The following is a 19,957-nucleotide window of genomic DNA, read 5'->3' on the forward strand; positions in this document are numbered from 1 at the left end:
CCATGTATTATTTTTCTTAAGAGAATTGAGTTCTTCTCTGACTGCTTTTTCCCACTGATTCCTATCGTTCAGAGATTTAATTTCATTTAATGATTTTGGTATATTACTTGTGATGGATAACGCACTATAGACATCATAGTCATTTTCATTATATGATTTACGCGAACATGTTTTCAGTCTTTCACTTCTTCGTAAATTTAAAAATTCATCAGGTTTATCCTGATTTTTGTGTTTCAAACTACTCTCAGATTCATTTTCAGGTTCATTCGGTATTTCATGACTACCGATTTTTCGAATTTTACTTGTACTGCATTCATCAGATTGAGAGCTATCTGATTTAGGGCCAGAACTATGAGACTTATAAGACACTGATTTTGTTACGGAGTCATTATCAGTTTCGTCTTGGGAATATGTATTATTACTCCGTTCAGGTCGTAATGAAGGCCTAGATTCGATAAAATTAGTCTCATCAATTACAACGTCCCTTACAGTTTCATATTTTTCGAATTCTGTATTCCAAACTTTATAACCATTGGGTTCATAACCTACCAGTATTCCTTTCCACGACCTATTGTCAAATTTGTTTTACTGGTTTTATTATGAACATATACAGTTGAACCGAAAACTCTGAGATTTTTAACGCTTGGTTTCCTATCATGCCACATCTCGTATGGTGTCTTTGATTGACTTAAAGCTTTCGTAGGCGTAATATTTATTAAATAAACTGCAGTTAAAACTGCATTTCCCCAAAACGTTTTGATGCTTTAGTGCCATTTAACATAGCACGAGCTTTTTCTGTTATTGTGCGAACCATACGTTCTGCAACACCATTTAACTGTGGGGTCCTAGGAACTGTTAAATGATAGCTTATGCCTCTTTCTCTACAGTAGTTTTTCATTTCGGTGGATAAGTATTCACCACCGTTATCACTATAAAGATTTACTACTTTGAAATTGAATTTAGCCTCACTTTTAGCGACATAGTCTTTAAAAGCTGTAAACACTTCTGATTTGTAAGTTAACATATACACCACACAATAATGTGTGTATTCATCAACAAATAAAACAAAATAATTTCTGTTATCTATTGTTGGAGGTGTTATAGGACCACAAACATCTGAATGCACAATAAACAGAGGGCGTTTAATGTAACTTTTGTCTTTAACTTTATTAAAAGGCAGGCGAGTCTGCTTCCCATTTATGCATGCTTCACACAACTTATCATTTGGAGTTACGGTATTTATTTCATCTAAGTCATCAATCATATTATGACATTTTAACTGCAGGAATTTAGTTTTACTTATATGTCCTAGGCGTTGATGCCATAATTCATATTTATTTTCATTAACATAACATGCTTGGGAAGCGGATTCCCCTTTATTACTGGTATTTTAAACTCTAGAACTATAAGATTATTCAATGTCTTACCTTTCATGATGATTTTACCTTCCTTTGTAATTTGTGTGCCTTTGTCATCAAATATTATGGTGAATCCTGCTTGCTGCATCTTTGATACCGATATTAAATTATATGGTACTTCGGCACAGAACAATACATTTGTAAGTATTCCTTGCACTCCTGTTTGACTGATAAGATTTATGTTTCCCCTTTTAGTTGCTGAAATAAATGTATTGTTTTTAGCTACTGAAATTTTTAAAGGAGGATTTAAACATTCAAACGATGTGAAGAGATCATCTCTATTTGTGATGTGATCAGACGCTCCTGAATCTAATAGGAATTTAATTGTCGAGTGGTCTTTTCATAATGGTATGCGCTTGTCATGAACGCAAATCCTGAAAAAGAAGAATTCGAGGTCGTTCCCTCTTGCAAGGCAATAGTTTGGACTTGTCTTGTCCTTTCTGGGGCATTGTTTTGTATATTTGTCTGTCTTTTGAAATAGAAACAATCCTGTTTCTTGTGTCCTTTGCGTCCACAGTAATGACATTTCACAAATTTTTGTTTGTTTGTTTTCTTGAATGTTGTATTCTTCAAATAGTTTTGTTTTGTGCGATTGTATCTGTTTTATTATATTTTTCTTCAACATGGAGTATCTTTAAACTGGTATCACGACTCTCGTTTTTAATTTTACTTCGTGATCTAATAGTCTAGTTTTACAAAACCGAGAGTGATATTTTCTTCAGATAGTGTCTCAATTGCAGTGATAACGCCATCATATGTATTCGGAGAGTAAGTAATAAATGAGCTACTTTGTCCGTTTCCTCTAATTTAGCTCCAGCAGCTGATAATTCTGTCAGCAGATCGTCAAATGTTGAGAAGTGTTTGATCAAGGGTATATCGGCTTTTAATTTTAATCCCAATAATTGTTTTCTCAGCGCTAATTGAGTTGCTACACTTTTCCTTTCATAGATCGCGTCAAAATGTTTAAAACTGCTTGAGCAGTCCCATTTTCATTAATATAATTAAGATATGAGTCCGCCAAATATTCGACTATAATACTTTTGGCTGCCTTATTATTCTTTTCCCACTCAGCGGATCGCGTTCCAGGAATTTCTTCGTCAATAACACTGAGCAAGTTTAACTCTGAAAGCAGTGTACGAATTCTAAATTTCCATACACTGTACTTTTCTCCATTAAAAGGCTTAATGTTTCTTTTCACTTTTTCCATTGTCACAACTTTATTTTTATTTACAACTATGCACTTTACTGTCACTACGCACTACTGAATGTTCTCACTACTAAAAGTCCTTTTTCGCACTGGGCCCATAACCTATAGGAGGTATGGGATTAAAAGAAATAATATACTAATTTGATATTGAAATATTTATTCTATACTTTAAATGGTACTTGGAAGCAATACGTCCGTCTAACAAGATCCCGTGACGCAGTGTGTGTAGAGTTAAATAAACAGTAGATTGTTCAGATAGAACAAAGAACAATGTTATCGAAAGTTAGGGGTATTAGTTTTTGCTTTATATAATCCAACAATTAAGGCAATCATTAAGTAAGTCGTTGCCTACTATGAAAACTAATCAATATAAAAAAAAACTTTTAAAGGATCCTCAAAGGAGATGGCCAAAAAAACACCCAGAGTCGACAGGAACTTCATATGTATGGTTGGATTCAGTATAATTTGTGGATTTTTAAAAGTATTTCAAACCATCTAAAAACCATGGGGTTCTCTTTTTACAACGTTTTTTCGATCAAGATTTTAGTTCACAAAAAAGTTTACTTTTGCTGTTTGATGTTCATTAGAAGTTGAATGCAGACTCGTGATTGGACCGTTTTGAATCGCTAAGTCATTTGTTATATTTGACAATGTGACATGGCGCGATTTTCAAAGACAATTTCTGAAAAAACGTTTCATAGCCAGTTGTAAAGGTTGCATATAACTGCGAAACCTCTCCAAGTAGGTAAGGTCGTTGCTTAATCGTATCTGGAGTGGTTAAATACAAGACCTTTTAATCACCAAGCCAACTCTGAAACTATGGAGTTATTACTATTGGCTTGTAAATTATTATTTTACTTTGCTTTTTTATGTTCCTTGATGTTAATAATCTTTAAAATAAACATAAATTCAACATAACCTATTTTAACGATATTATGAAATAGCTCCTATACCCCATGGATTTCAGGCTGGATTTTTTGGCACCATCAAAGGTCTATCATAAGGAACCTATTGGTAACCATTTCATTGCTGTCGATTCTGGTTTTTTTTTTCTATGAAAATTTGGCCATCTCCTTTTCTTCACTTTGGAGTGTACGCTCTGGTGGTTTTCTACCACTGCTGCTGCGCTTCAAGTTGGGTTCTAATTAGATAATTTCAAGATGACACAATCTGTACAAGTTTGCTAATTCATATGTACAATTCTAATTGCATTGAGAACTTTTGGGCCTATCACCACAACAGAGTATCAAGCTTTCATTGTCCTTCTACCTGTGCTTGGCTCGCGTGTTTCCCTCCGTTTTCAGGCATTTCCGTCAATTTACAATCGCATCCATTACAATATGACATGACACGGTCGATTGGAGTTCGACGTACGATATAATGTAATAGCAATGCATTTTACATTTGCATTTAGATAGAAAACAGGATTCGATATCTGTGGCGTTTGAATGAAATGTTTTAAATCACGATATACATATTTGTGTGTAAAATGACATGATACTGAAATGCTTTTGGAAAACAATGAAAAGTTGAACGTTGTTGGTATCTGAGAAAAACAGCTACACGATGCAAAGAAGAGGGGATTATTTTCTTGCGATATACCTATTCCTGTCCTATCTATTTGACAAGAGGTCTAACCCCTTCAGTGGAACAATAAAAAGGCTAAATATGATGACGTCTGTGCACCTTCCTTATTTACAGAGTTGTGACCGATCATGAGTGTCATTATCCTGTGGAGAACTTTATTCTTGGTTGATTGGTGGCTAGGTGGGTGTCAGTCTATCAGGCCTACTCCAACTTATTGTCAAAACTCCGGCGATAACTCCTTCTGCTACAACTCGTGAATACATAATGAAACGTTTTATAAGCTTACCTATACCTATTTGGATTGTTCTTAAGCAGATTTTGACGTAATTTTAGTGTATTTTCTTTAATACGATAATGCCCTAACACTTCTAAAGCTTGTTACTCTTTCGAAAACATTATAAATTGATTCAGAGTTATTCATATTCCATTTGTTTTTTGTTCAATAAAATTTACGAGTCAGAGCAGGTACTTGTTCACCTAACAATGTGTGTACCTTGATTCATATCCACAAGTGAAATGCATTTCGCTATTTATGGCTCCGTAATAACGGGTTGAGAGCACTTACTACTTATCAGATCGTTATATTCAGTTTATTGCTACCGTTCAATGATTTTATGCTGCAGGCCTATCATTTGGTGTTCATCTAATTTACGACTCTTGAGAAACTTACAAAGTATTAAACTACATCAATAACAATTTTGTATTCTGTTACCCAGACAGACGACATAAATATAATGCGCAAAAGTTGCCTCTACTATTTTAAACAGTGCAATAAAAAAACTAAAAATAAAAAAATATACCTTTGTAAGTAGGACGGGGAGGCGACTAATGCAATAAATTAAATCGACCTCAAAATTTTGTAACAAATCGTCGCGTGTGTCCTATGACGTCACCGACGCGTGGACACCGCCAATGGGGTTATTGACATGTCAAACTATTTCCGTGGCGCCAAAATAAAAGCGCGCGAATCCACGGAGGCGGCGACCATCGGCGACAATATCGCGCACAGGCGACGCTACCATACGTCCACAATTACGATAAACAGATGAAAACAATAAATTGAAGCGTCGGCTTGTGGCCTGGGACGGTCTCGAGTTACGTTTTGAGCAAAGGAACGTCTAAAATTACCCCGCACGCACACACGTACCGTGCTGCCAGTCGGTACACACCAACACAGCAGCGCCGCCTATATCTATTATCAAAACATCCAGCGACTCTGGTTACAGCGATCCGAGCGCGCTTCGGATATCGCGTTACACACTTTAATGGCTGGAAAAGGCCTCGAAAACGTGATATTACACGCGTTTTATTGTGTATCGCAAAATGTAATTAATATCGAAATATAACACCGAATAATTTATTCAGCGTAACCCCGGCTCTCGAACCTTTGTGGAGGTCCCCTCGTAGATCAAGATGAATAAATATCGAATTTAAAAATACGATTCGGTCGTCTCCTATTACGAGACCGGCTGAAACAGGCCGCTTGCCAATAAGACGAAACCGTAACACGATGATGGTTTTCCAACGGAAACCCACGTCAATGTCGGCAAAAATATTTTGTAACTGGACCTTACCTTGATTTCTTCTTCATTTTCTTTTTTCACTTGCGCCCTTGGTGGAGAAGTGGGATTGGCGGGTGTTTTATTGTCCATCTTAGATATACAAAGTCACTATGCTTAATATTAAATGATAATAACACGAGAAAATATTTACAGGTATTTTCAAAAGTTTTTCTTGTCCAACTTTAGCGTTCGCGTAAACATTATTTGGTGCGCGTAGCGGCGTGAGGGTAACGATACGTGCGCTTCGCGCGGCATTCGCAGCGCGACTGAAGTGGGCCGTGATTGGTCGGTATGGAGAGCGCCGTGAAAAAAGCTCGTTTTCCCGCGAACTGCCGGACCTAGGGCGGAGCTTACGGACATACGCATGGGCGGTTAACTTTGGTCCACTTTCAAGCTACATGTAAAGCTACCCCTCTCTTGTGTTAATTATATTGTTATGTTCCGTAATAAACATGGCTTTGATGGAGAAATTCCGCGAAGAGATTAGCAATTATATTATCTTTGAAATTATAAGTCTAGAAAATTAATTGCCCACAGAATGGCTCTCTGAAGATTTGTTTTTTTTTTCAAAACATTATTTTATTTTGTGTAGCGAAATAACAATCGGTTCTTAAAATTCCTCTAAGAACCTATTGTTAAGATTTTATTTGAGTTTGAATAAATATCACATACCTAAATGTATCTATTTAATAAACTATACTTAAGGCACCTAAAACTTAGGATACCTACTTGCATCATAGATGGCCGTGTAAAATCTCGCTTCATGACATCTGGTATGATTAGACCGTCTCGTGTTCGATTCTCAGGCAAGCAAAACACGCCTGCCGGGACTGCGGGATTGTTCCAAAGGGTTACAGCGGCACTGGTACCTACATAAAGAGCTCAAGAAGGAACATTTCATCCTCCGAGTATTTTTCCCAACTATTGTGGGGTCGGCTTCCAGTCTAACCGGATGTAGCTGAGTAACAGCGCTTTACAAGCAAGCTCAAGAAGGAATATGGCGGCCGGCGGGTTTTCAGGGGAGTCAGAAAGAGTGAAAGAGTCTGACAAAAAAAGAAAGATAACACCGTAATTTAATGAAAGATTAAAAGCAAACTATAACTCGGATAAGGATTGTCTACAACTTGGGTTTCTGTGTGCCAGAAAAGTTAAAGCTGCTTTTTAAACCTTTTCAGTAATGCTTGTTGAACGGAACTAGCATTCCATCTTACTGGTTTGACTTATGCAAAGAGACAAAAAAATTATATTGCTTTTTAGACTTCTTAGCCCTGCTCTGCCCGTTTCATCTGGCCATCATCATTCCACTGGACATCATATCAATCCGCATTGGCTTCATACCATATTTAAGCTTTCTCGCTAAATAGTGGAGTAGATAACTTAGTTAACTACCTACTCATGTGGTATTGCTGTAAGTCATAATTTAATCCTTTAACTACAAGTTGCGTCTGTACACAACTACAAAAGTTTTGTTTGCTTTGATTTACAAGCATCCTCCGCAGTGGATTTAACTAGTGCAACTAGCCAATGTTCAATGAATTAATTCTATTATACCTTCCTACGTCCTGCGATTATTCTGTAAGAATCAAAGTAAATAATTTTTAACCAGATTACCTATTCAAGATTTAAGGTACCTACCGTTCTACCTAAGTATTAGCAGCTACCCACCTAACATGTATGTTTTAAACATGTATGTGATGTATGTATGTACCTTCTTAAGATACCCTTATGTCAATACCTAGTTCCTCGTTGGTCTAGCTGTCGCAAGTGCGGCTGCTGAGCACGAGGTCTCGGGTTCGATTCCCGAGTCGGGCCGAAATCGCTTTGTGGGTTTTAGAAGACAAAGCAGCCCGGAGCCTGGAAGCTGGTGATTGATACACCCGTGCATCGGAGAGCACGTAAATGTCGGTCCTGCGCCTGATCTCTCTCCGGTCGTGTCGGATTACCGTCCCATCGGACTATGAGAGTTAAGGAATAGTGAGTGCACCTGTGTCTGCGCAAATACTCGTGCACTATAATGTGTCCTGCGTAGTTGGCTAGTCTCCTTACATGAGAACAGCCGCCGTAGCCGATAATCGGTTAGGGAGGACATCAGTTCCATACTCCCTGCCTCTTAATTTTTCTTCGGAAATTAGAAACCACACAAATATGCTACGACCAAAATATTTAATAGCAGGCTAGGTACTAGTCTCAATTAGCACTCTTTCAATAATTATTATAATTTGGAAAACCGCTATTTGTGCAATGGCCGGCAGCGGCCGTAAGAGCGCGGCGCCGCGCGGCCCGCCGCGCTCGCGCTCAATCACTTGCATTTACAGCCGCTGCTCTTTCAGTGGGGATTGACCCTAACCTGGGACACCGTACGTCGTGCAAGCTTGCACTACCTAAGTAGATCTTTCTGACGGGGGCCGACTGGAAACTGGAAGGTACTGATTTGTGAAAAACCCCGATCAAGTCAAGTTCCTCCTAAGAACCTTTTCCAGGGCAGTAGCACTATGGTTAAGTGATAGATAACTCACTCACCTCACGGACTTTGAACGTTTTATTTACGCGTAGCAAAGTAACAAAATGAATTGTCATCAAGACACAACGGACGTGGTATTAGTAGACTTGATGTAGTTTCAGCTGTGAGAGGGAATAATTTGGGCAGCAGTGAATAACTTACTTATTCAATCAAAAAGGCACACCAATAATTTTAGGAAAATCTTTTTTTTCCGTGTAGCAGTAACAAATAAAAATGGCTTGAAAAGTTCGAATTTCTAGTAACATATTTCAAATGACTAGAATTTGTACCTATATTTTCAACTTATATTTGTCCCTTAACTTGGGGAAATAAATTAAAATTTTTGGAGAAACAAACATTGGCACTGGCAACCCCCTTTATGTCACTGTCAAAAACAGCTGATCTTGCTTTTGAGATTATGTTATTTAATGCAATGTCGAACGTTCTAAAAATAAGTTAACGATGAATAAAATATAATAAAACAAACTACTGCGTAAATAATCATCTTATTAATCAATACTGGCGAAGAATGTCTTCCAAGTTACCGAAAGCTACCTTGAGCTTGAAGCAGGTTAGTCAGAAATTGAGAATATTCGTTATCTTGGCAGCCAAATTACTAATACTGCTGTTTATAAACTTCTTCTGAACATAATTATACCTAACCTTTTTTAAAAACGTGATTTTCTATCGGCAGCGACTAAAATACTTGCCTATCAAAAATTCGTCGCAGATGATGACACACAAACAATTGTTTTGGTAATATTGTTTCTTATTTCTTCCAGTTCATGCTGCGTCAAGAAGTGATAAAACTATACAGAGAAGTCTTTCGAACCCTTAAATTAGTTCAAGACGAAAGGACGAAGGCTGACCTCAGAGACTGGGCCCGAGCAGATTTCAGAAATAATATGCACCATACAGACGAAATAGCCATAAAAGCTATGTTGCAGCATGGAAAGAAATCCTTGAATGACTTGAAAAAATCATTGGCTTTAAGTAAAAGTTGAAACATGTAGAATATTAGTCACTGTTGAATATTTTTAAGTTTCGTGATCTAGATTTATTTAATAGTTAGACAAAAAAAAGTGCAAATAAAATATTTTGTCTCTGGACCTTAAACATATAAAAACAAAATACCTATCTACCTACCTGTAAATTATCTAATTGCACATCAATAAAATAATAAAAACGGCTCACTGTATAAAACTTTTATTAAGTTTTTACATACATGTTTAAAACTAAATCATGTTGTTCAAATTAATGTAAGTAAATAATAAAAATTATGATTACACTAAAGCTTAGTTTATAATATAGCTATTTACAAAAGAAAGTTGATACAATATACATACATATACAGCTGAGTGCATATAATTTAGAATGTGTTTGTTCCATCCCAAGTCATGCATAAGTACACAACCATAGCCCTTTTCCCTTAAACATTAAAGTTAAGGGTTTTCTTTTTTTATTATTCTAGGAATAAATAACTTTCACACAAGTATACTAGGTATAAATATTTTAAATGCAGTCTAGATATTGTGTTAACATATAAGTCTTGGATGCTCAGCACTACAGTTTACAAAGAGATGGGCAAAACTGATTTTGAAATAATCCATTTACAATGTTATATCAGCATAAAGCTTGAAGTGTGTGATGTTGAGATCATTTGCCTATCTCTGCTCTGCTATGCAACTACAGTGTCTATATAATTTTATAATGCATTAAATCCTTCTTGTGTACTTAAAACATACACAGGAAGTATCAGACTTTATATTGCCAAAGCACTTGTTGCCTTTGAAATAAATAAGTAACAACCTATGGATCTGAATAAATAGCTTGATAGAATAAATAAATTAAAATAGGCCCTGTGACCCCAGTGCCAACAACTATAGTAAACACTGTAAAAAATGTCACAAAATCACCATTTTTGTTCAAAAACTTTGCTAGAATCTGAATCAAACTCCTTGTTATGTGATGGCCGTCCATACCATAACATGGAATGACATTTATAAACCCAATCCCCATCGAAAATATAAATATGTATCTCAACAGTTTTTCAAACTGAGCTGGTGAGAAAAATGAGAATACTGCCAGTCTTGGAAAATACTGGTCAATGAAAACAGTTTTATGTAAATCATATGGCAACCCTAAATATAGAACAGCATGTTTATCCTTTCTCTCAATGACTATCAAGTGAGTATGGTTGTTTAGTGAAGGCTTCAAACAATGCATGCCTCTAGGACACGAATACCCACCAGGTTCTGTGCACTTTATGAACTTTTCTTTAACCATATCTCTTGGTTTTAAGCAGGAGTATTGACCTGGCAACACTGAGTCTGCTACTACTTTAGGTTCCATGTACTCAAAGCAGAAGCTGTACAAATCATCTTTCCGACAACACTCAACAACATCATTCTCTTTTATAGTTTCCATCATGATTTCATCATTTTGGGCCACAAACTCTGCGCTGGTGCATATTCCAAACCGGTCATGTGCCATATGAAGGCAATATGTCCAATCTCCAGCAGTTTTGATTTCACAATTAGTAATCGCTGTTACTATGTCACCTTGATCTAGACCCCTAATATCTTTTAGTGGGGAGTCATCAGTAAATCCAGTAATTCTAACACCAATGCCTGTCTCATAAGCTATGTTGAACAAAATTGGTGCTGAAAAGAATAATAGTAAGGCAACAAATGCTGTGACAATGTTATGCCAGATTCCTGCACAGTATATCCTCAACCTCTTTGTAATAGCTAAGCTGTTTAGATGATCAGAATTCATTTGTACAAATGCTATTGGTATAATAGTGAACACATAGACACCAACAGATATGAGTTGTACATCTTCTTGAGCTGCAGCCAAAGCATGGCCCAGTTCATGGAACACAGTGCTGAACCCTATAGCTAAGAAGTACACCCAGAAGTCTGACGCCGGAATATTTACACCAGGTAACATGGCCTTCACTTCAGGCACATTGCTGATTTGAATAGTCTCATAGAAGTGATCGAAAATGAATGTGAGTAGAGTCCACAGTGCAAAGGGTAAGAATATCCAGATGGTGATTATGTAGCCGCAAGTGTACCATTTCTGAAGCACTCTTGTTAAGTTCTTACTCCATCTATAAAGAAACCTGTTGAAAGCAGTTGTTGTCCATGTGAAATTGAGTATTCCTATCTTTAGTCCGGTTCCTTCCAGGAAAGCATAGTACGGGTAGTGCATACAACTCTGAAATAAACAACGTTTCCATCAATACTTAAACACATTAACTTGAAGTACCTATTTCATAACCACTGCAGCATAATACCTTGAAAAACGAGTCAAAAAACCATATCACGACGTAAAATGTTATCACAAATGAGCAGAGCACTGTGAAAGACATCACTGTAACTTATCTATAGCTATTCAGTGATAAATAAAGGTAACATTTTACATGATTTTCATGTAAGCAAAAGCCGGCACTCACATTGAAATCGGAAAATAATATTGGGAAATCGATTGCGTCAAAATACAGATACAATAAACGTCAAATACACGTATGTTTCAAGACTGAGTACTAAGCTTTTTGCATTTTCGCACGACAGATAGGCTGAATAGTTGTATTTCTGTAGTCAGAAACGATAAGGAAACAGTTTGACATTGACAGCTATTATAGATTCGTCGATCGTGCAGCAGTGTGTGTGTTGATCGAAAATAATCGAAATAAAACAATATTGTGACAATTTATAAAACATTTTAACATGTGAGTGATGAGTTGTACGGAAAATGAAAGTGGACCTTTTGTCGTGTTCTTCTTACCAGCGGTCGTTGGCTGCCTGACGATACTTCTGGCTAGACGCTGGGCAAACTCGCAAGTTAGCAATACCTCGTCTACAGCCGTCTCTAGACGGCGAAAAATCATTAAAGACCCGCTTATCAAGCGGCCCTTGCCGCCCATAGCCTGTAAAATGATGCCGCCCGGATCTAAAAAGGCTTCTGGTGTGAACAAGAAGGTAAATAGTAACTGCCTGTACTGTAAGGTCTTTTTGGATTGTATGGTCATTTTAAGAAGTATTCATCACTAGTACTAGTATTTTAGTGCTGTACAAGAAAACCTCTCCATTTTGCATAATTTACAACAATAAAAAATACAAAAACAATAACCATTATTGATGCAAAAATACTTTGAATTCCTTGTTTGTTTTTAAACATGCATAAACACACACATGTAGATCCAGTTAAAAGTAATACCAACATTACTTTCCCAGGGAGCACTCCCAGTACCAGATGAAGAAATGAATGGAGGTGGTAAGCGTATAGGTCGTCCAGCACGCACCCCGCCTACCACTGCTCCTACCGTGAATCTTCCAGATGTGAAGTTAGCTGAAGGGCCGGTAGCCCCCAAACATATTCCCTTCCCCTACATCCCTCAGGATGGGACCCTTCTGTTTGAAGCCATGACTTTTGTCTTCACTCTGGTTGCTACTGGCCTTCAGTTCCTGAATTTGTACAGGACTGCTTGGTGGTTACCTCATTCTTATACTAATCAGGCTATGGTAAGTTTCTTAAAATTTTAAACTTTAGTTTAATGTTATTGATAATAATCTCAGGAATTGCTGGGCAACCTCCAGTAATTTTTTGTAACAACAGGAAGCTGTTATCAATTATTTTAAGTAATATTGGAGGAAAAGTATTTAGTCTATTTTCCTCCTTAATTATATTACTGTGGAATTTATGCTAGTAAGAATATAATTTATTAGCAAGTAGTCAGGTTTATGTCACTGAAAAATAAATAACAAAAAGTTTTCATTTAATTGAGGTTTATTTTTCATCATTGACAAATAACTAGCTACTTTCAGTATGCTTAATTATTTACACAACTTATAATAATTGTGACCAGCAGTTAAAGGAAAGCTATTCAATCAGGTGTATTTATCAGGTTTATATTGGTTACAGATTTTATTCTACAAATAGTTGACATATCTAAGAAATCCTTGGTTTCTTTGTTTGTTTAGCACTTGTGACAAATAATAACTTTTATGTGTCATTGATTGATTATATAAATAACTGAAATATTAGGTCTATATTGTGTTGTGATAAAATCTACAAGGTCAAAAAATATAGGATATAGGCTGATATAGTCTAATATACAAACATCAATTTCTAACTCCATTTTGAGAATACATTTTGATGATTAACCTCTTGAATGCCACTAATTAGAGAACAGTAGAAAATCAATTATGTCTCGTGTAGATCTGCGTATCGACATACAATTAAGGAGTTAAAGATTAAAGTGAATTGCCTATTTGCAGATGAAATTATCTGTCTGTTTAAAGCCAAGTTTTCCCTGGTTTTGAACTATTAAATTTTTGTTGTTATTTCCAGAATTTCTACTTGATAGATCCTCACTTGGTGGCATTTATAGTGACGATAATATCCCGGAAACTACTGCTCAGTATCTGCCTAGCCATCCTGAGATTTGTAATCGCGCCTAAACTGATACCTCATGCTACTATTGCTGCCAGGTAAGAACATGTTGATACTCATTCTACAATAGCACTCTATATTGAAAGAAAAAATACTATAATATTAAATAAATAAATAAATTTAATAAAATATGATCATAAAATGCAAACTAATTATTTTTGACCTTGCTAGTACTATGAATATGAAAGTTTGTAAGGATGGTTATACCTACAAACACATGTGGGTATGTATGTGTCTTACTCTTTCAAGTAAAAACTACAGCATGAATTTTGAGGAAACTTGGCATAGCTTATTGCAAGCAATAGCCTTGCCTGCCAACCTACCTTCTGTGTTCTCACTGTGAAGAAACAGTAAAGGAAAAATTATTTAATTGTTGACTGGGTAAATGATCCAAAATATAGAGGTAGTAATCTTGTTAATTTGTTTTCAGGATGTTTATACTGGGTGTGGTGCTCGGAGCTTTATCTTGGTGCACCTACTTTATCATGCTCAAGTATCCCATGGTGAAAATATTCTACCTGTGCTATCCGTAAGTGAAATAAAGAATATTTTGAATGTGGCGAAATTAGTTTCTAATACCGTAATACTGAAACGTTAATTAACTTTAATTCTTACATAAAAGAAAATGAAGAATGACTGAGAAACGAGACAGAAATTGAATGACGTGGGACTTTCCATTATTTAGCATACCTGTTATTCAGGGAAAAATTGAGGATAAAGTTAAGGAAATAAAGCAATGAAAGTGTAATATAACATACTAGCTTCTGCCAGCGGTTTCACCCGCATCCCGTGGAAACCTCTGCACGAACCCGGATAGCCTATAGCCTTCCTCGATAAATGGGCTATCTAACACTGAAATAATTTTTCAAATCGGACCAGTAGTTCCTGAGATTAGCGGGTTCAAACAAACAAACAAACTCTTCAGCTTTATAATATTAGTATAGATACATTTAGGGTGGGTTGAACTATCTAACGATAACTACGTATAACCAAACTATGAAACCGCCGAGTGACCAAATCGGCGATCTGTTCAGATGACAGCATCCTCAGCAAAATTGAATTAAAATGAATGTTTTTCATATCCCCAGAGCTGTAATCTACTTCCTCCTGTTCGGTCTACAATCGAGTCCGTTCTTAGAGCTAAACAACGCAGACCCGCCACTCCACTGTTGCACTCACGACGCGGCACAAATACGCACAGAGGTGGAAGCGTTGAGACAAGACTTCAATGTGAGGATGAAGAAGATCATTTTCAACTCTGTGGTTGGGGCTTACTATTCGAGTTTTATACCGTGCTGTTTTGCACAGGTGAGGAATTTACTGTTTAGATAATTTTGATTTACTGTGATGAAAATAGCTCTTCAGAAGATACATTTTTAGCAATGTTGCTAGATTGTACTTTGTTCACCCAAGAGATCTTAAACTTTTTTATTATCTGTTGACCTTCATATTTTGACCTTGACCTTCATATTATTCGTACCTTAGTTTTTGCTTCCACGATTCCGCCGTGCTACCCTCTAGGCCTCGTACGATTTTGCCGTCCCACATATCTGCCTTCCAAAAAATTGATCTTATTAATTTATCTTCCGTAGTCGTACCTATACTACGAAGTATATGCGGCGTCGCAGCAGACGGCGTTCGTGTGGGCGGGTCTGTTCGCGCGCTACGTGAGCCAGCTCGTGTCCGCGCACTACTGCGACGTGCCGCACCGCGCCGCCGCGCATCTCGGCCGCTGGCGACCCGACAACAACTTCACAGGTATGCTACGCAGCTACGAGAAACAATTGCGCAAATATCGTAGTCACAAACTACTCGGCTACGGGAAACAATTGGGCAAATATCGTAGTCACGGAACTTCTACGCTGCTACGAGAAACAATTGTGCAAATATCGTAGTCACGTACTACGCTGCTACGAGAAACAATTGCACAGGTATCGTAGTCACGTACTAGGCTGCTACGCAAAACAATTGCGCAGGTATCGTAGTCACGTACCTACTACGCTGCTACGAGAAACAATTGTACAGGTATCGTAGTCACGTACTACGCGGCTACGAGAAACAATTGCACAGGTATCGTAGTCGCATACTACCCGGCTACGCGAAACAATTGCTCAGGAATCCTAGTCATATACTGCGATACCTGTGACAGAAACACATGTCGCGTAGTGATGTTTCTAGTGTGTGTAAGTACATAGAGTATCTAATACCTTATTATAACTTGTATTACAGAAAGCAATGAAGTACCGACGTGGTGTGCAGACCGCATGTTCTCCCGCGGCGCCCGCGTGTCACTGGACGGTCGCTACTATATCGCCGTCACGCCGACAGTCGCCGCAGACCCGGCTAATGTTGTGCATGGCCGGTTTCATGTATGTATTAGTATTTTTATAATTGAACTAATATTATAAAGCTGAAGAGTTTGTTTGTTTGTTTGAACGCGCTAATCTCAGGAACTACTGGTCCGATTTGAACAATTCTTTCGGTGTTAGATAGCCTTTTTATCGAGGAAGGCTTTTATCCGGGTTCGTGCAGAGGTTCCCACGGGATGCGGTCGCAACCGCTCGCGCTGGCAGAAGCTAGTAATTGAATATGTATAGTGGTTCTATTGTACAAGCCCTTCGGTGCTTTGGTTTGTGGTTCCTTGTGGTTCCGCTTGCATCGAGAAGGATTTATTTCCCGTAACGGTAATAAATAACTTGTCTTTTCTCAAGCTGAGACTCTATCTCTTTTATGTAATTGGAACGATATTCTACGACTACTTTAATGGCGGGGATGTTGTGAGCTAAAGCATTATAATTATCTAACATTAACTAATTTCCACTTTGTTTTCCACAGACGGTGTTCGCAAACCCCTCGCTCCTGTTATGCGGGACGCTGTGTCTACAACTATCACTAATAGTCCTCCAACTGTGTCTACTCTTCAGTTCGATCCAGTGGCACAACTTCCTAGCAATAGTCATACTTCTCTTCATAAACTACTACACACTATTCAAAATGGTGCGAGATTACCTTGTCGCATGGAAAGTTTATAAAGCCGAAAATATGATACAAGACAAAAACGGCTCGTTACAACCAGTCTCCAATTAAGTTTCTAAGTTTTGTTTATTTATTCCTAAGGTGAATGTTGCCCGCGCACAAAATTCTTTTTCTAAATCTTGGTTCGGCCTTCTTCGCGTGTTGGGTTCGATATTTGAATTTTGTTTTCTTTTTTTTTAACTAGATATGTGGTCGTTTTATTAGATACTTTTTAGTGAAAATTAAAGTAGCCAAAGTAGAATTTAGTCAGTAGATCTGTGTTGTTTTTGTGAGGCAATATTTCCAGATTCTAATCGATTTTCAGATTTTTTACTTCTTAGCATATAAGTCTTCCATACTATAGCCTCTTTAGCTTGATATCTTTTCAATAAACTTTTCTAAGGAATCCAATCTTTTTTTACAATATTATTTCGTATCTTGGAAATTGCCCTGTCAATTATGAACATTCCATAATAAATATCTGAACCCAACACAATGAAGCAAGTTGTGCTAAAACCCTGTAATTTGTTGAATATCGTTGTGTCAATTTGTACTTAATATTTGTGAAGAACTGCGCTCATATATTTGGTTTCTGAACAAAGTAACAACGTTACATAGCATTGAATGTAAAATTATTATAAGACTGATGGCAATTACACCATTGCTTGCAGACCTTTGAACCCTGTCCTAGGTGAGCGATTTGTGTTATAGAATATATAGCTTTGACTATGTATAGCATTGCACGAAATGTCTGGTAACATGGGACAATGTGTAAAGTGCGACGTAACATAATAATGCCAAAATTATCTATTCCAAAACAAGATACGACACAATATGTTACCCTGAACAATTATAAGACAACTGAACTTGCCATAAAGGAAAGTTTTATTTTTAATTTATATTCTTACGACTTTTGTAGACCCCTGAAATCTCTCAGCATTGTCTAGTCAATGGACTTGAATGTAAGTTAATTATCGATAATAAAAACTTGAATGAACAGTGGTGATATATTTTTATTTATTTCAATATTAGTAACAGTTAAATATACCTACCTTATGCAAAGTACAGATTTGGTAAGTTATTGATCACAAAATATAAAAGCCCAGTAATAAAACCACTTGATAACAATTTTAACAAGGTCAATTATCTTAATTGACAGTTTTATAGTCTATCAATATGGTCACATGACAAATGATAAAACTGATACAATCATTTTACGTATAAATACCAATAGTCAATAATATTAAGAGTCAAAGACCAAAGTAATTTACTTTCATAAAAAAAATACATTTCTAGTTTTACAAAACCTCTTTAAAATCTATTACGTAGAAACCCAAGAAGACATCTTATTGCTATCATTGATCTGTACTTTGATTTTCTTCATTTTATCTCTAACAATATCGCAGGCTTGCAATACCTCTTGATCCTTCCGTGATAGAGCATTCAATCTCACTGTATGTCTAAATTCAACAAGTGTGTCTATTAATGAGTTTGATAGTATGCTTTCTTGTGCTGACTCTTGAAGCTTCATGCCAAATCCAGTCAACATACTTGTTATATAGTCAGCTATTAACACAATAGGTACTGGATAATATTCTGAAGTATCAGCTTTAATAACTCTGTTTGCGTCACTCACTAATGACAAGAGATTATTAATACAAGTTGCGGTGTTGAAATCAGATTTCAATGCCTCAATATTAGCCTCCTCGACTTTCTGTAAATCATCCAATATCTTATCTTTGTAATCTCCATTACTCACTGCATTGTTATTGACGTAAATAAATGCATCTTTGAGGAAGAATTTGAATTTGTTTAGAACTTCTTCAGCTGTTTTCATAACTTCTGGACTGTATTCCATTGGATACCGGTAACTGGAAGTTAGGCAAGCCATCCTGAACACATCAGCACTATGCGATTCTAGTAATTCTGGTATTGTTATTGTATTTTTCAAAGATTTGGACATTTTTGTATCTCCTTTCACATGTAGATGGCCAACATGGATCCAGTAGTTGGCCCACTGCCTAGTGTTGTGGTAAGCACATGACTGAGCTTCCTCATTCTCATGATGTGGGAACTGAAGGTCAATGCCTCCTGCATGGAAGTCTATTTGTGACCCAAACACTTTACTGACCATTGCAGAGCATTCAATGTGCCATCCAGGCCTACCCTTTCCCCAAGGCACATCCCATGAAGGTTCATTAGGCTTATAACCTTTCCATAAAGCAAAATCAGTTTTATTTCTTTTTTCTTCATTAGCTGCCTCACCTTCAATTTGAGGTCTTTGTAATTTACCATAAGCAGGATATTTGGTTGTGTCAAAATAAACTGAACCATCCATTGTCACGTAAGCCATATCTTTGTCAATAAGTTGTTGCACGAAACTTGAAATAGAGTTCATATGTTCTGATACTCTGGTAATAATTACAGGTTTCTCAATGTTTAGAGAAGACATATCGAGCCAAAACTCGTGTTCGTATTCTTTAGCGATGTTTTGAAAGTTTGTTTTGGTTTCGAGGGCTTTTTTGATGATTTTGTCATCGATATCGGTTATTCCCATCGCCGTCACAAGTTTTATGTTGAAAAATGATCTAATGATTCGCTGGATGATATCTAGTTTTACGTAGCAGCTGGCGTGGCCTATGTGAGCGGAGTCGTATACTGTCGGTCCACAGGAATACCAGGTAGCGATGTGAGGGTCATTCAGAATCACGGGAACTTTTTGATCTGCGACACAGTTGTAAATGTAAGCTCCAGTGGGATTCCCGTTTGGCATCAACCATTTCGTCTCTTTATACGGTTTCAAACTACACACGTGCGAAAGTTTTCTTGAGATAACGGGGAACACTTTCCTCATGTTTATTAAACTCTAAAGTTCATGGAAAATAGTAACTCCACTGGGGGCAATGGGCACTGAACTCAATCAAACAACACAGCTGATAATGATAACATAACAACCTTATCAATGACAATGAACTGACTGACTGACAGAAACCACAAATTCCCAGAAAAACAAAATGTTCTAGAATATGATAAAAATTATCACAAAACAATGCTCAAGTTTCTGCAACTGATTTTTTTATAAAGCTGCGGTTAAATAATACTGATAAGAAATAGTACTAATAGTACTTCACACAGAAAATCTTGACAAATAATTGAAATCCATGGGGAAATGGAAAAACTTTTTGAGAAATTTACTGTCACTTGACTG

General features: G+C 36.9%; 5 protein-coding genes across 6 annotated transcripts in view; 2 read left to right on the forward strand and 3 right to left on the reverse strand.

The window, feature by feature from the left end:
- Positions 1–6,094, reverse strand: part of LOC110376071 (sine oculis-binding protein homolog) — a 33,338-nt gene extending 27,244 nt beyond the window's left edge. The window contains exon 1 of one of the 2 annotated variants that reach the window (XM_021334415.3): positions 5,787–6,094. In XM_021334415.3, coding sequence (XP_021190090.3) covers positions 5,787–5,864 — 78 coding nt within the window. In that variant the 5' untranslated portion in view covers positions 5,865–6,094. The remainder of the gene's footprint in view (positions 1–5,786) is intronic. The other variant, XM_021334414.3, reaches the window with a different exon arrangement.
- Positions 6,095–8,653: 2,559 nt separating this feature from the next.
- On the forward strand, positions 8,654–9,375 carry LOC110376081 (LYR motif-containing protein 2). Its single transcript, XM_021334435.3, has 2 exons — positions 8,654–8,845; positions 9,057–9,375. Exons 1-2 carry the CDS (start codon positions 8,804–8,806, stop codon positions 9,276–9,278), a joined length of 264 nt encoding a protein of 87 aa, XP_021190110.3. The 5' UTR covers positions 8,654–8,803; the 3' UTR covers positions 9,279–9,375.
- Positions 9,376–9,464: 89 nt separating this feature from the next.
- On the reverse strand, positions 9,465–11,786 carry LOC110376080 (membrane-bound transcription factor site-2 protease). Its single transcript, XM_021334433.3, has 2 exons — positions 11,576–11,786; positions 9,465–11,496 (listed from the first exon to the last, which is right to left on the reverse strand). The coding sequence occupies exons 1-2, from the start codon at positions 11,648–11,650 to the stop codon at positions 10,084–10,086; spliced, it is 1,488 nt and encodes a 495-aa protein (XP_021190108.1). The 5' UTR covers positions 11,651–11,786; the 3' UTR covers positions 9,465–10,083.
- Positions 11,787–11,882: 96 nt separating this feature from the next.
- Positions 11,883–17,748, forward strand: LOC110376062 (transmembrane protein 39A). Its single transcript, XM_049847604.2, has 8 exons — positions 11,883–12,260; positions 12,516–12,803; positions 13,633–13,772; positions 14,165–14,263; positions 14,823–15,042; positions 15,327–15,492; positions 15,964–16,103; positions 16,570–17,748. Exons 1-8 carry the CDS (start codon positions 12,018–12,020, stop codon positions 16,819–16,821), a joined length of 1,548 nt encoding a protein of 515 aa, XP_049703561.2. The 5' UTR covers positions 11,883–12,017; the 3' UTR covers positions 16,822–17,748.
- Positions 17,743–19,799, reverse strand: LOC110376063 (cysteine--tRNA ligase, mitochondrial). Its single transcript, XM_021334405.3, has one exon. The coding sequence runs from the start codon at positions 19,601–19,603 to the stop codon at positions 18,071–18,073; it is 1,533 nt and encodes a 510-aa protein (XP_021190080.3). The 5' UTR covers positions 19,604–19,799; the 3' UTR covers positions 17,743–18,070.
- Positions 19,800–19,957: the final 158 nt, after the last annotated feature.

The sequence above is a fragment of the Helicoverpa armigera genome, chromosome 7 (assembly GCF_030705265.1).
Source record: "Helicoverpa armigera isolate CAAS_96S chromosome 7, ASM3070526v1, whole genome shotgun sequence".
In the NCBI taxonomy this organism is placed as follows: Eukaryota; Metazoa; Arthropoda; class Insecta; order Lepidoptera; family Noctuidae; genus Helicoverpa; species Helicoverpa armigera.

Coding starts and splice junctions, on each gene's coding strand:
- LOC110376081 (XM_021334435.3), top strand. CDS start 8,804: ATGTCTTCCAAGTTACCGAAAGCTACCTTGAGCTTGAAGCAG. Junction 8,846..9,056: donor CTACCTTGAGCTTGAAGCAG/GTTAGTCAGAAA, acceptor TATTTCTTCCAG/TTCATGCTGCGTCAAGAAGT.
- LOC110376080 (XM_021334433.3), bottom strand. CDS start 11,650: ATGTCTTTCACAGTGCTCTGCTCATTTGTGATAACATTTTACGTCGTG. Junction 11,497..11,575: donor TTTTTGACTCGTTTTTCAAG/GTATTATGCTGC, acceptor TGTTTATTTCAG/AGTTGTATGCACTACCCGTA.
- LOC110376062 (XM_049847604.2), top strand. CDS start 12,018: ATGAGTTGTACGGAAAATGAAAGTGGACCTTTTGTCGTGTTCTTCTTA. Junction 13,773..14,164: donor CATGCTACTATTGCTGCCAG/GTAAGAACATGT, acceptor ATTTGTTTTCAG/GATGTTTATACTGGGTGTGG. Junction 15,043..15,326: donor TACCGTGCTGTTTTGCACAG/GTGAGGAATTTA, acceptor TATCTTCCGTAG/TCGTACCTATACTACGAAGT.
- LOC110376063 (XM_021334405.3), bottom strand. CDS start 19,603: ATGAGGAAAGTGTTCCCCGTTATCTCAAGAAAACTTTCGCACGTGTGT.